This window comes from Tenrec ecaudatus, chromosome 2 (genome assembly GCF_050624435.1).
Source record: "Tenrec ecaudatus isolate mTenEca1 chromosome 2, mTenEca1.hap1, whole genome shotgun sequence".
Lineage (NCBI taxonomy): Eukaryota > Metazoa > Chordata > Mammalia > Afrosoricida > Tenrecidae > Tenrec > Tenrec ecaudatus.
The window spans coordinates 198700333-198714616 of record NC_134531.1 but is presented as its reverse complement, the minus strand read 5'-3'; the positions used below and the strand labels follow the sequence as shown (position 1 = coordinate 198714616).

The 14284-nt window shown below is 37.2% G+C and overlaps 1 protein-coding gene across 1 annotated transcript; it reads right to left on the bottom strand.

Moving 5' to 3' along the window:
• Positions 1-9224: 9224 nt before the first annotated feature.
• On the bottom strand, positions 9225-10223 carry LOC142440352 (olfactory receptor 14C36-like). The gene has a single exon (XM_075542813.1). The coding sequence runs from the start codon at positions 10203-10205 to the stop codon at positions 9225-9227; it is 981 nt and encodes a 326-aa protein (XP_075398928.1). The 5' UTR covers positions 10206-10223.
• Positions 10224-14284: the final 4061 nt, after the last annotated feature.

Here is a 14284-nt window from a genome sequence, read left to right as displayed (position 1 = left end):
GAGAGGGGCAAGTGGGGAGGGAGGGGAAAAGATGGGGACCTGATGACAGGGGCTTGGGTGGAGAGCAAATGTTTTGAGAATGATGAGGGTAACGAATGTACAAATGTGCTTTACACAATTGATGTATATATGGATTGTGATAGGAGTTGTATGAGTCCCAAATACATTGATTTAAAAAAAAGAAAAATGAGGAGCTGTTGCCAGGGGCTTGAGTTGTATGAGCACCTAATAAAATAATTTAAAAACAAAGAAAGTACATAATCACAGAAGGAAAAGACAAGATTCCTATTGCTGATTTCATTACATTGTTGTGCTTTTTGGGTGCCCTCAAGTCGGTTATGGGCCAGAGTGACCTCAGGCACAAGAGAAAAATACACTGCCTGCTCCTCAACCGCCCTCCCCATTGCTCTTATGCTGCAGTCCCTGGTTGCAGCCACGGTGTCCCTGCACCTCCTGGAGAAACTTCCTCTTGGTCACAGTGCCTCTACTTGACCTAACACCACACCTTTCCCAGGCATTGGACTCCTGACACTGTATCTAACTTATTGTAAATGAAGTCTTGTCATCCTTGTCTGTAAGGAGCACTCTGGCGTTACTTCTTCCAGTACAGATCTGTGTGTCCCTTTAGCAGTCCATGTATTTTGAATATATTCCTCCAGCACCACAATATAAATGCATCGAATCTTTTTCAAACTTTTCTATTCACTGTACCGCTTCTACATGTAATGAGTCACTGGAAAATACCATGCCTTGGGTCAGGTGCACCATAGTTCTCACAAGATCACCCTTGTTTTCAATACTCGACAGATGTCTGTTGAAGCAGCTTTAGGCAATGGAAAACAACTTTTGATCGGATTGCTGCTTCCATGAGCATGGAGTGTGGATCAAAACAAGAAAAAATTCTTTGGCAACTTCAACATTTTCTCCATTTATCATGATCATGTTCTCTACTGTTCCAGGTGTGAGGGCTTTGGTCTTACTGCATAATGAATTGCCATCCTTACTGGGAGAAATCAATTGCAAAATATGTTATGGAAAAAGTACTTGAACTTAAAATGCATAAATGCTTAAAAAATTCAGAATACAACAAGTAAATCAATTTAAAAGTGAGAAAAATATCTGAATAGACATCTAAGAAGATATACGGAGGGCATATAAGTAGATAAAAAGGCTCTCTCGATCTCATGTTAGGAAACTGCAAATGAAGACAACAATGTGATAAACTATATAACTAATATAATGAGTGAAATGAATATCATTGACAACACTGAGATGTTAAAGATACAGAGGAATAAAAGCTGCCATTCATTTTTGGAAGAAAGGAATAATTATTTACTTCTGTATAAAGTTTGGAAGTATAAAGTTAATTATACTTTTATCATACACTCTAGCATGCAATAAAAAATGCAGGTATTTATCCAATTGATTTAAGGACACAAAACTACATAAAAGCTTTCACAAATATTTCAGTTTTATACAATTTGCCATTGTCCTCAAGTCTGTTTTTCGTTCCTAGCGTTATTCTGCTGTACTCCCATTTGGAAGCACTCACGATAATTTCCAATAGCTCAATGGATGAACCACATGAGGTATGTATGGAATGCAATGCTATTTAGTAATAATGAAAGTGGAGTGTGAAGCCTCAAACACAAGCACAATAACCTGACTTGCCCTTTGCTAAGTGAAAGAAACCAGCTTGAAAGGCAACATGCTGTATGACCCTGACTGCAGGACAACCTGGTTAATAAAACAGAAGGAAGAATGAAAGATCAGTGAGTTCCCAGGGCTTCAGAAGGGGATGGGAAGGGGTGAATTGATATTGTCAGAAATTTTCTAGTGCAATGAAACTGTTCTCTTCTGTAATGTGGTTCCTGTTATGGTGGATACACGACTTTATGCATTTCCTAACCCCTAGGTTTAACAAGTATTGCACCATGATTTCAGAGTGACGTTAGTTAATAAATATTTGTCAGAAAAGGCTTATCAATTATTACAAATTTACCACACTAATTGCAAGTTGTTAATAACAGAGGAAGCTGTTAATATCGAACGGTTTGAAAGGGAGTCTCTCACTATTTCCTAAAATTTAAAATAAATCTAAAACTACTCTAAAACTTAAATTTACTCTACTTAATTTAATCTCTGTTCTATATTTTGGCAAATGCCAAATTTTGTGTTAATGTATTTTGTTAAGTTTTCTATTGAGTGTGTTTTTAATCATACCATAATATTTCCATCTAGAGTGCTTAAAATCTAATTTTCTTATTCTTTTAGTATTTTATAGATTGTTGTTGTCATTCTTTTTTAGTTTCACATATACATCTTTCAATGGTCAATGAAGCTGTATATTTTACACTATAGTTTTAACAAAGTTGATCTCCCCCAACCTCAATCTCATCAAGTGACAACTCTGCATTTGGACAATCACCATGGGAATTCATTTATAAGAAAAATAAGCCACAATGAAACAAGAAAAAAGACCCTCACATATATGGAGGGTTTAAGAAAACATTGTTGTAGGTTTCATCTTGAAATTGGCTGTGTAAATATATGTAGTCTGTTTTTTTAAAAAGAAAAAAAATACTGATAATCCCTTCAGATCCTCCATATCTCTCAAATGCAAATATGTGGTTAACGGCTTAAAAAAATTAAGAGAGAAAGTGAAATTGAAGTGGACTTAGGACTATAGTAACAATTTTTATCGCAAGCAAACAAACAAGAGACAAATGAGTAAACAAAGAAGTAACAAACAGAAGACTATAGAAATCAACACGTATGACTTCCTTTTCAAACATATTTTATTAAATAAAAGAAGCTAATCTCCAAAGATGACATATTGTGTGACTAGTATGTTAAAGATGACTAGAGATTAGAGTCAAGAAGTGACTGGCAGCTAATGTGCACTATAAGAGAATTTGGTGGGGGAGGGGGGAAGTTAATACACTGCTGTGTATTTAAATGATGAATGTCCTTAAATCACGCAAGTAATTTTTAAAAAGTCATAGAACTATCATCCAGTTTATAAAAGTGAAATGTTTTGTAGGTTGCCGTCATCATTTTCTAAGCATGTTCTTATTTGAACGCTTGGTATGAGGTTCTCTTTTTTTCCCACCCTCCTTGCTTCCTATCCTGTGATCACTTGATAGATTATAAATTATTATTATTTTAATATCTTATAACCAATGGTTGGCTCCCCTCACTCACCTTTCTGTTGTGCATCCCCCTGGGTGGGGGTAGCAATGGGCATAGACCATTGTCATGAGTCCCCCTGTCCTCCCCTTCTCCTACCCCTTCCTCCAACCCCTCCTGGGGTAGCTATTCCCATGTCTGTTCCTGAGGAGTTTCTGACCAGGAATCCATGTTGTGAGCTGTTATCTGTCCCAGTGTGCATATTTTTGATTTGATTATCCTCTAGCCAGAACTGCAGGGCAGGACTAGGGTCACGATAACTAGGGTGAAGAAACGTCAAAGAACTGGAGGAATACTGTGTTTCATTGGTGATTTACTGCTTCCTAGTTGATTCATCCCTTCCTTGTGACCCTTCTGTCAGGGTATTTCCTATTTCTGCGGATGGGTTTTGGGTCTCTGCTCTGACCCTGCTCATTCTCAACACTATGGTGGTTTTGTTTTGTTTTGGGTGTTCTGATGGCTGGGTGTTCTGATGGGTGGTCAGGTTACTTGCTCCTGCACACCTCATGATCGCATAGACTGGTGTATTTCTTCCATGTGGGCTGTTGCTTCTCTGCTAAATGACCACTTGTTTAACTTCCAGCCTTTAAGACTCCAGACATTATATCTTGATAGCCGGCACCAAAAAATGTCTTCACCACTTTTGTTTATGTACTTATTTTGTCTTTAGCAATCCTATAGGGAGGGTGAGCATTACAGAATGCAGGTTTGGTAGAACAAAGCGTTATTGTATTAAGGAAGGGCTTGAGCAGAGGCCTCAAATCTGTCCATATCCTCAATGTAATGCCATTTTAATATATGTTCATAGGCCAACATCTTCATTTTTATGAATTAATATATTTACATATGTACACACCTATGTTTATATCTATCTATAGATCTTTGCCTCCTAGAGCTCTCCTGCTTCCTTTTAGGTTCCTCTTGCTCCACCATCATGCTCACCCTTATTTCTCTTAGTCATTCCCTCAGCTACATTGCTGTTGCTCCAACACCACCAGGGTCTCTATAATCTCCTCATTGTGGATTTAATTTCCTAATTGTCCCCCTGTTTATGGCATTGGGTGATCACCTCACTTTTCCCTTATATCCTCTTCCCCACAAATACCTGCAGAACAGATGTTCCCATTGCTTTTCCTCAGGCTAACTTCCCATGTCTATCTTATACAGGTAGGCAAAACAACAATGAGAGAGAAAACAAAAGATTGAAAAAATAAAAATAGCAAAAAAATGGCATAAATAATTCCAGATCTGTCTGTCTGACCTTTCTGTCTCTATGAATCTCCCTTACTGGCTGTGGGGTGTTCTAAGAACTGTTCCTTCAAGCCTGAAGTCTATTTTTGGGGCTCCTTGGGAACTTTGTGTCTTTGCTTTGCTCTCCTTGCTGATCTGCTATGTTTTCTCTTGCTTTGCCCCACGTGGGGGAAGGGATGGCGTCATGGGGGCTGGGAGATGCTGGTCAGACCATACTCCCTCCTTGCCTTGTGTCCCCAGTACTGTTCTCTGTTGCTGTATGCTCCAGCGAGGGGACATACTGTGTTCAGCTGTTGTCGGCTTTACAGTGCTCTTTGTGCCTTAGCAGTTCCTTGCAGGGACTCTGTCCTCAGGGCTTGATGTGCCAGTGCGGGGCCTGGTCCCACACTGTCTCTTTCTCCTCCTTGGTTTGCTTCTATGTGGGCATGACAGCCAGCTCCTCTCCCATCCTGTAGGTTTAGTGTCGTCCTCTATAGCACATACTTCTAGGGAGAGATTCAACTTGGCTTTGATTGGAGACCTGCAGACATCTCTGTTCATGAGTTGCTCCATCCCATTTCTGTAGACAAATAAACAATAACCTCTCCTTTGGTGGATTAGTGCCCTGCTCCTTCTGTGCTGTTATCTCCCTCATTCCCCCAACCCAATTATCTCCACCACCACCCACACCCTTTCACCTTCTTTGTGTTGAAATGACATTGCATCATTGTATTTGTTATGTCCCCTGTCCTATTGCCTTTTCCTCAACCCATAGAGAGTGACATGGGTGGCTTTTCTTCTATGCCTACTGTGTTGATTATTCTTACTTCCAAGGACTCATGTTGTACTTGTGCTTTTGTGATTGGCTAGTTTCACTTAGCCTATTTACCTTCAGTTCTTCCCAGGAGACCACGTGCTCCATGAGTCATCAGAGCCTCTTAGTGATGTCCAGTACTCCACTGTGCGTATGTGCCAGCAGTTTCCAATGCACTCCTCTATCGATGGGCATTTACACTGCTTGCAATCTTTGTGATTGTGCATTGCACCACAATAAACATTGGAGAGCAGACAACTGGCCTTGTTCCATATCTACCTCTTTCAGATAGATGCCCAGTATATTGATTGCTGGGTTGTAAGGAAACACAATTTCTATTTGCTTTAGATATCACCAGACCCCTTTCCACAGAGCAGTACAAATCTACACAACTACCAGCAGTGGAGGAGAGTTCATATCTTATCAAATAACCCCCCTCACCCCCGACATCCCAACAATTGTTGCTCTCTGATTTTCTGATTTGGGCTATTCTTAAGGCTGATAGGTGCTATCATAAGGTTGCTTAATTTGCATTTCTCAGATGGTTAATAATAGGGAGCATTTCCTTATATGCTTATTAGCCATTCTAGTCTCCTCCCTATTATATTTCTGTTCAGGCATTTTGTCCACTTCCTCAAGGGGTTAACGGTTTTCTTCCTTTTGCAGGCTAAGAAGATATTGTAGATATTAGTATGAACCCCTTTGTCTGTTGTGTCATTGCTCAAAATCCTCTCCCAGTCTTTGTGCTCTCTTTTTACTCTCCTGCTGGAGTCTTTTGATGCACAACAGTGTTTATCCTTAATATATGCTACCTACCAATATCAGGTTCAGTTGTGTATATGTACCCTTCCCTATTGCAGTTAGCGTATGTATTCCCTGCGCCAAGGTTCTTATGTTTGTCCTGATATTTTCGTTGATGGTTCTCATATTTTTTGATTTTGCTTCTAGGTCTGTGATCCACCTTGATCTTGTGCATGTGGTGAGGTCAGGGTTGCATTTCCTTTATCTCCATGTGGTTCTCCTTTGTTGGCAGCACTGCTTGTTAAGAAGGCATCCACTCCCATAGGATAGTTTTTGGGCCCTTGTGGAAGATCAGTTGTCTATATGCTGATGGTTTTATTTATGGAGTTTCTGTTCTTTTCCATTGGTCAGAGTATCTGCCATTGTTCCAGGACCACGTTTTGACCACTGGGGCTGTATATTGGGGGTTAAAATCTGTAAAGCAAGCCCTCCGTCTTTGTGTTTCATCTTGACAAAATCTCTGATCCTTTTGGCCTCTTCACCCTCCATATGTAATTGGTGCTCAGATGAACTAGGTTTTAAAGATTTATTCTGTCTCATTAACCTTCCCGTCAGACACGCACCAACATACTTGTCCCTTGAGTTGTATTGCCCTCTCAAGTACGGTGGGCAGGGATGACAGAGGATATACAGTGCTGCTCCCTTCCCCCCGCTTCCCTCTATTCTCCCTGTGTGACTTCCTAGGGATTTGATAATTACATGTGTTCTATTTTTCAATAATTACATCTGTTCTATTTCTAGTTCCTTCCTGTCTGTTGCCTGCTGTGTCTCTTTAGGTAGTTTCTCTGTCTCTCTCTCTCTCTCTCTCTCTCTCTCTCTCTCTCTCTCTCTCTCTCTCTCTCTCACAAACTTTCTGTGTCACTCTCACTCTTTCTCTCCCTTTCTTCTAACCCAGGAATTAGGAGGAGGAAGAAGAGAATCAGATTCTACCCCTAACAAGATTTGAGAATGGCAGGAATAGGAAAGCAAAGATTGTGCATTACATTCATAGGTGTCATGGTTTCCAGTGAGATCCTGAGCATCTCCTCAGTTTGTGTGTTTGACAAGAGAGTAGATATGTGCAACCCTAGGGCCAGACTCAGACTGTTCAGGAGTCAGGCTAACTAGGAGTGTGCAGAGTCTAAAGGTTCTCCTGCGGGCGAGGTAATAGAGTGCAGTGGTCAACCTTTCCCTCTTCTGCCCCTGCACACCAGCTTTGTTCCTGTGCCTCTGTTGGCCTTCTTCATCTCACCTCCCGTGTCAGAAGCTGTGCCACTGGTCGTGTCAACCAACATATTCCCGTGTCTTCTACATATTCCCCACACTTCCCACTAGTCTCTTTGTTGGTTCCAATTTCAGTTAATTTCGAGGTAAAAAAGGATTATTATTTGCATGTCCAACATAAAATCAAGACATAATACAGATATGATTTACAAATTTTTGATCAAATATGGTAAACAATGTTTCCATTTACTAGATAATATGCATAACAAATTTGAAAGGGTATTTTAGGAATAATGGGTCCCCTTACATGAGCAAACTATATATATATAATATATTTTTGGTTATTTTACCATTGCAACATTTCAATAATATGCATCAGAATCACTATTAAAAAGAGGAATAAGGACGTATGCACAGAGAGAGTGAAGTGTGTACCTTCATTTGTTTTCTTGGCAGACCAAGTTTAATTAACTTCTCACCTATAATATTAAACCATACCTTTCTAAACAAGGTACTGGTTAAAAGCTATCATTTAAATATTACATGTATTACTTTTCAACATGCATATGTAATCTTTACAAGCCATAAGGAAGACAAAAAAGAATTAGTGCATTTGAATTATGGTCTAGGTAAAGAATATTAAAGATATTGTCAGAATAAAATTCTAAGCAGGAAGCCTCAAAAAGATGACTGGCACAATGAATGCAACAATACGTTGAAACATAGTAACAATTCTGAAGATGTAGGATTACTAATGCTGCAATTCTTCTACTATCTTCCTTAGACTCACCAATTTCTATTGGAAAAAGTAAGGCAGAAGGTCCCTTAGAAGCGAGGATGGCAAAACCTCGCCTTACATACTTTCGACATATTGTCAGGCGACATCAGTCCCTGGAGAAAGTCATCATGTCTGGTAAAGGGGGAGGACAGCAAAAGGAGGAAGGTGCTCAATGAGATGGATTGACACAGTGGCTGTGTCAATGGGATCAGAACTAGGGATGAATGTTGAGATGGCACAGAGCTGTGCAGTGGTCATTCCATTGTGCACTGGGTCACTCTGGGCTGGAGCCAACTTGATGGCACAGAACAATAATAAGAACATGAATAAGAAACCATTTGACCTCACATAACAGCAATGTTTTTAATAAAATTGTTTAAAATTTAAATTTATCTTTTGAAACTTATGGAAAGGATAGAAAGGTACAATTAATTTTTCTTACAAAAAGCATGCCTAGCTTGTAAACTCAAAATATGGTCAGGTTTTAGATGTCATTTTGCTAATTTTTAGTATTTCTTTAATGATAATGTTAGGATTCATTTAGGTTTAAATTACTAAAACATTTATTGCAAAAAAAACCCAAACAGACAGATGAACAAAGGAGCACAACAAACAATGTTGAGTGTTTGAACCCACGCAGCAGCTCCGCAGGATAAAAATCTAGCAGGCTGCTTCAATAAAATTACAGACATGAAAATTATACACACATGAATACATACTGAGGCAGTTCTCCATTTTCACAAGAGATTGAGTCCAAATTGGTTCCATGACACCTATAACCATAACAAATGCTAGGTTGTATAATTTATGATATAAGGAAGTCAGACGAAGCTAATGTGGCTTATCTGTTATTGAATTCTGTTGATATCCATGGTCATCAAGTTAATTCTTTCTCAGTGATGCTAGCGGAGGAGTCCAAGTCTCTGATGTTCACAGGATCAGATCACCAAGTTTTTCCCTTTTTATGGGGTGATTGTAAGTTTATAACACAGAGTTTTTGGTTATCAGTCTTTCAGGTAAACATTCAGCAACCAAGGCCCATTGAACGCTACATTTAAAAGATAATGTATGGAGATCCACTTTTTGCAAGAGATGCCAGCTTGTAGGAGTGGAGTCTTAGGTGTAAAGAAATGTGTATTGTTAATAGGGAAAAAGAAAACCAAGTGTGTGCAGTTAATGTTGATTACAATCTAAGCCAAAGCTAGGAAATTAAGAGAATATTAACTTTGAAATATTTTCAGATCTTAATGACTGTTTTCTTGAAAAAAAAGTGTATGTTCTCATAAATTGCCTTAGAGCCTCCTTTATCTGCTTGTTTCTAAGACTATAGATGACAGGATTCAAGAAAGGAGGCACTATAGAATAGAACACAGAAAAGACCATGTCCTGGATCAGAGGGGAGGTGGAGGTTGGCTTCAGATTCACAGCAGTGCCAGAGCCGAGGAAAACTATGACTATGAGAATGTGCGGGATACAGGTGGAAAAAGCCTTTCTGCGTTCTGTTCTGGTTGGAAACTTGAACACCGTAGAATATATGTGAATATAAGACATGATGATGAAGGAAAAGCAGCCACCCCCTACTATCATTGCGGAGGCAAAAATTACAATTTCATTGGCTAAGGTGTCAGAGCAGGAGAGTTTCAGCAGGGAGGGGATATCACAGAAAAACTGATTAACTATATTAGAATGACAGAAGGACAAATGGAATGTGTTCCCAGTGTGCACACCTGCGTAGACCAGACCACTGAGCACAGAGGCCAGCGTCATTTGGACACAGACATGAGGGGTCATGATCACATGATAGTGGAGGGGCTGGCAGATGGCCACGTAGCGGTCACGGGCCATGATGGTGAGCAGCAGCAACTCTGCATAAGCACATAACACCACGAGGAAAACCTGAGCTGCACATCCAACTATGGAAATCACCCTGTTGTTTAGCAGGAAGATGACACACGCTTTGGGTACAGTCACAGAAATGTAACACATGTCCCAGACAGACAGATTCAGGATAAAGAAATACATGGGGGTATGAAGTCTTTGGTCAACAGTGATTACTGTGACAATGAGAAGATTCCCTGTGATAGTCGCCAAGTACATTAGTAAAAATAACATTGTGTGCACGACTCTCAACTCCCACACTTCAGAAAATCTTGTAAGGAGAAATTCAGTTACTCTGGTAGAATTAGGCATTTTAGTATAGTTTCTTTGAAATTTTGAGAAGCACATATAAATAATTGCTAAAAAAAGGGGAAAAGAATATCAAAGGAGGAAAGAAATATAGTAAGAACATGCATTTCTTTCCATTTAACAATTATATTTCCTATATCTGCCATTTTTGCATATAATTCCATAATATTAAGTCATGTTCCTTTAGTATAAATTCTTAATATAAAATTCTCCTAGTGTAATTAATTCTGAGTGGCAGGAAAATAAGTTGTGCTTCATTTTTACCACTTTTTTTTGTAATATTGGGAGTCAAAGATCAAAAATTTCCAGAAGATTTATTATATTATATAGGTAATTTCTATGTATGTTTATTAGGATACATGTAGTACATAATTAGATGTTGTCCAAAATACAACCCATATCAGTTTTATCTGAACTTCTGATTTTTTATCATTAGTGTTATTTCATTTTCTTAGTATGAAGTAAAAAATATTTTATTGTCATTTCCACCTTCATTATCTACAAAATATTTTATTTCCTTTGGAAAGTCCCTGAAGAATTATCCTATCTGATAGTCTTTTTTCTATTGGCCATATATATTTGTTCATATTAACAGCTAAGATGCTATGGTTTTATTTAGACATTTTATTTTCTCTATCTGTTCTTTTGTCAAATATTTTATTACATTTTAAAGGGTAATTTTTATTCTTATTTAATCTAGATACCATAATTAAGAAAGAGAATCATAATTACACCATATTTTATTTATTTAGGCTACCATATATAGCTTATATTATTCACATGTCTAACATGCAATTCTCAATGTTGCTATGCACCATAGAAAATTATATAAACAAATTAAAATGAAAGAACAATACTATAAGAAGACCTAAAATTAGTCTATTAATCTATGAAGATGTGCATGGAAGAGCACTCAGTTGTAGTCAGAGTTGTCTTCTCAAATGACAGATGATCACATGCTGCTCTTTCTCCACCAGGACTTCAGATAGTAACAGCTCTCCTGTCGCCCAGCAGGGTGAGTTATGGAAACTTTAATAAGTTCCTTTTAATTTTATACTACATTTCTATTGCTCTTTTTTGTTGTTTTATATAATCCTGCTGATTGAGTATTTATTAGTAGGACTGTAAAATCAATTTGTTTGAATATGATTACTAAATAATAATTGGTACCACATTTATGCCAATTTTGTTTGACAATTGAGATATTACTAATAATTGGTTAACATTACTCCCATTAAAGTCAATGAGAGACTTAAACTACCATATTATAGAAATGAAACAAGCTTTAATATTTTGAACATACAGTGAAAAACTTTCATAAACATCAAGAAATTTTAGGTTTCCAACATGAATTTCATATGACTCCCTAGTTGAGTTGAATTTCATGACCCTCAGGGAAACATATGTTTTGTATTCTGTCATTTATTTTCTATGTAGTTACAGAAACATTTGAAAACCATAGTACCATTATGTATAAACATTTAACGACACATGTTAAAGTTATATTTGTAAAATATTTCAAATAAAAGGAAAACTCAAAATGTGGCTATGTTGAAGAAAAGTCAACAAGAATTAATAGTGATTGACAAAAGGTTTTATCATGTGTTTCTTTTAGCACTAAACATTTATTTCACTCTATAGCTATAAACTATAAAAACCCCTCAAAGTCTCGGCCCTGCGGCAATGCCCACTCTTAGCAACCCTACAGGGCAGTGTAGAATTCCCGTGACTGTTGAGACTGTAACTCTTTACGGGAGTAGAAATTCCCACCTTTCTCCCATGGAACGTCTGGTGGTTTCTCAATGCTGACCTTCTGGGTCCCAATGCACTGAGTACCCATAGCCATTGTTGTTGTTAAGTGCCCTTTAATTGGCTGTGATCCACAGGGACCCTAAGCACAACAGAACTAATATTGCCTGGTCCCACGCCATCCTCACATCCTAGCTTTCATACATTGTTGCAGCGACAGTGAAGCATATCAATAGTATGGACTGAACTCTAATAAGTAAACCAAAGGTAAATTAAGCAAAGTACCCTCTTTTTCAAGTGAAATCATGTTTTTAAAATAAACATGACAATATGAAATATCCTGAGATGGTATGAGTAGAGTTTGAAATGCTTAAAATATTTTTTAGCTGCCTATTTGTAGGTAGTTGGTGTGTATCAGGTACTGAAGGATTTTTCCTTGGATATAGCAAATTATATGATTTCCTCATCTCTTCAAATATAAAATCAAGCTGTTCATTGACATTCTAGAACAAATGGGAGAATAGTCTTTCAAATCCCCAAATGTAATATATATTTTGTAAACTGATATACTTTTCAGTTAAACACATATAATAAATTTTAATCTATTTATAATTTCCTCAAATTTCCAAAATATTGTGAGATTAATTATATGCAGATAATGGGCTGGAAGCAGGCTGAATGACATCTCTGTAGTTATAATTATGAACAATTGCTTTTGTATAGCCAATAATATGATATCAGAGAGTACAAAAATTATAGCTTAATTAAAAGGAACTGTTTGTATAAAATTTGCATGCATGTCAGGTTATCATTGAGTCACTCTGTACAAAGAAAATATAAAATTGAATGCTTAGCATATAAAAATATTTTAAAATAACATTAGCAAATATCAGCAATAGCAAGTAATTTTGGTGAAAGAAAATATATTTGAATAAGTATGCAATATAAATTTAAACTAGCTAAGCATTGAAGATGCAGGTTGTACACAAACTATTTCTTCACCTACCTGTTTCTAGCATCAGCAAGGTTAAAGGCTGTTTCCCACTCCTCTGAGCTTTTCTAAAAATGTATGAATTCTACTACAATAATTGGAGTTGTTTTAAGATAGATCTAATAAAAAATTAGTGCATGCATGTGAGTATATTTCATATGTTTTCTATTTTAATCTCAGTTAAAGTGTTTCTGTATAAAACAGTCAACTGTACAAAAAGTAAATGAAATCAGCTACTTAAGTAATAACTATGAGGAAGGTGAGAAAAAATTAGCCAATAAGAGCAAATACTCACAAGATGTTATTTTATGTGTTGGAGAAATAATCCAGGATTCCAGGTAATGCTGCAGTCTTTTAAGTGAAGACAAAAATGAGTAAGCATATTTCTCCAAATGACTGGGAACCTGACAGGAATCTTTCTGTTTTATAACCAGTGCGTTTGTTTTTCAGATGCATCGAAGACCGTGCGGAGGCTGATGGCACTAGAGAAACCCCTGGGAGTGCATCCCTTGGCATTCAAAGATAGCCAGTTCCCAGGGAGGGATTTCAGAAGGTAATTGGCTTTTCATGGACAGGGAACAGGAATTTAAGTATGAACCCAAACATTATGTATCAAGACATATTAATATATCTGACCTTTAATAATGATGAAGATTGAGATAATGACTTAAACATGCACAAAAATCTCCGTTCTTCTAATAGTTCGTTTAGTCTTAGAGTGAATTTTCGCGGAGTGTAAGTACAGTCCGGGAAGGAAACGTCTAGGATCCTATTGCTGATTTGATTATACACTTGTTGTCTCTAATGAGCATTCTGGCATTCTGGCAATGACTAAATGACTATCACCGATAACACCAAGATGTCAAGGATACAGAGCACCTGAAGCTGTCATTCTTTTTTGGAGGAAATGAATTATTCATTCATTGCTTTTGTAAAATGTTTGATGGTATAAAGTTAATATACTTTATCATACATTCTAGAATGCAATCAGATCCAGATATTTAATCAATCATTTTAAGAGCAAGTAACAGCATAAAACATTTCAACAAATATTTATTTAAACTTTATTCATTTTTCATCATCATCATGTATATTTTTCCTTCATAACTTTATTCAGGTTTGCTCCAAATTAGAGGTAATCATGATATTTTTCAAAAGATCAACAGATGAACAAAATTAGGTTTATGTATGATATACAATTTTATTTCAGAATCATGAAGACTTAATTATGAATTCACAAACAAAAGCACAATAACCTGAATTGCCTATTGCTAAGTGAAAGAAACCAACTTGAAAGGCTACATGTTGTATGATCCTGACTGCAGGACAATCTGGTTAAAAG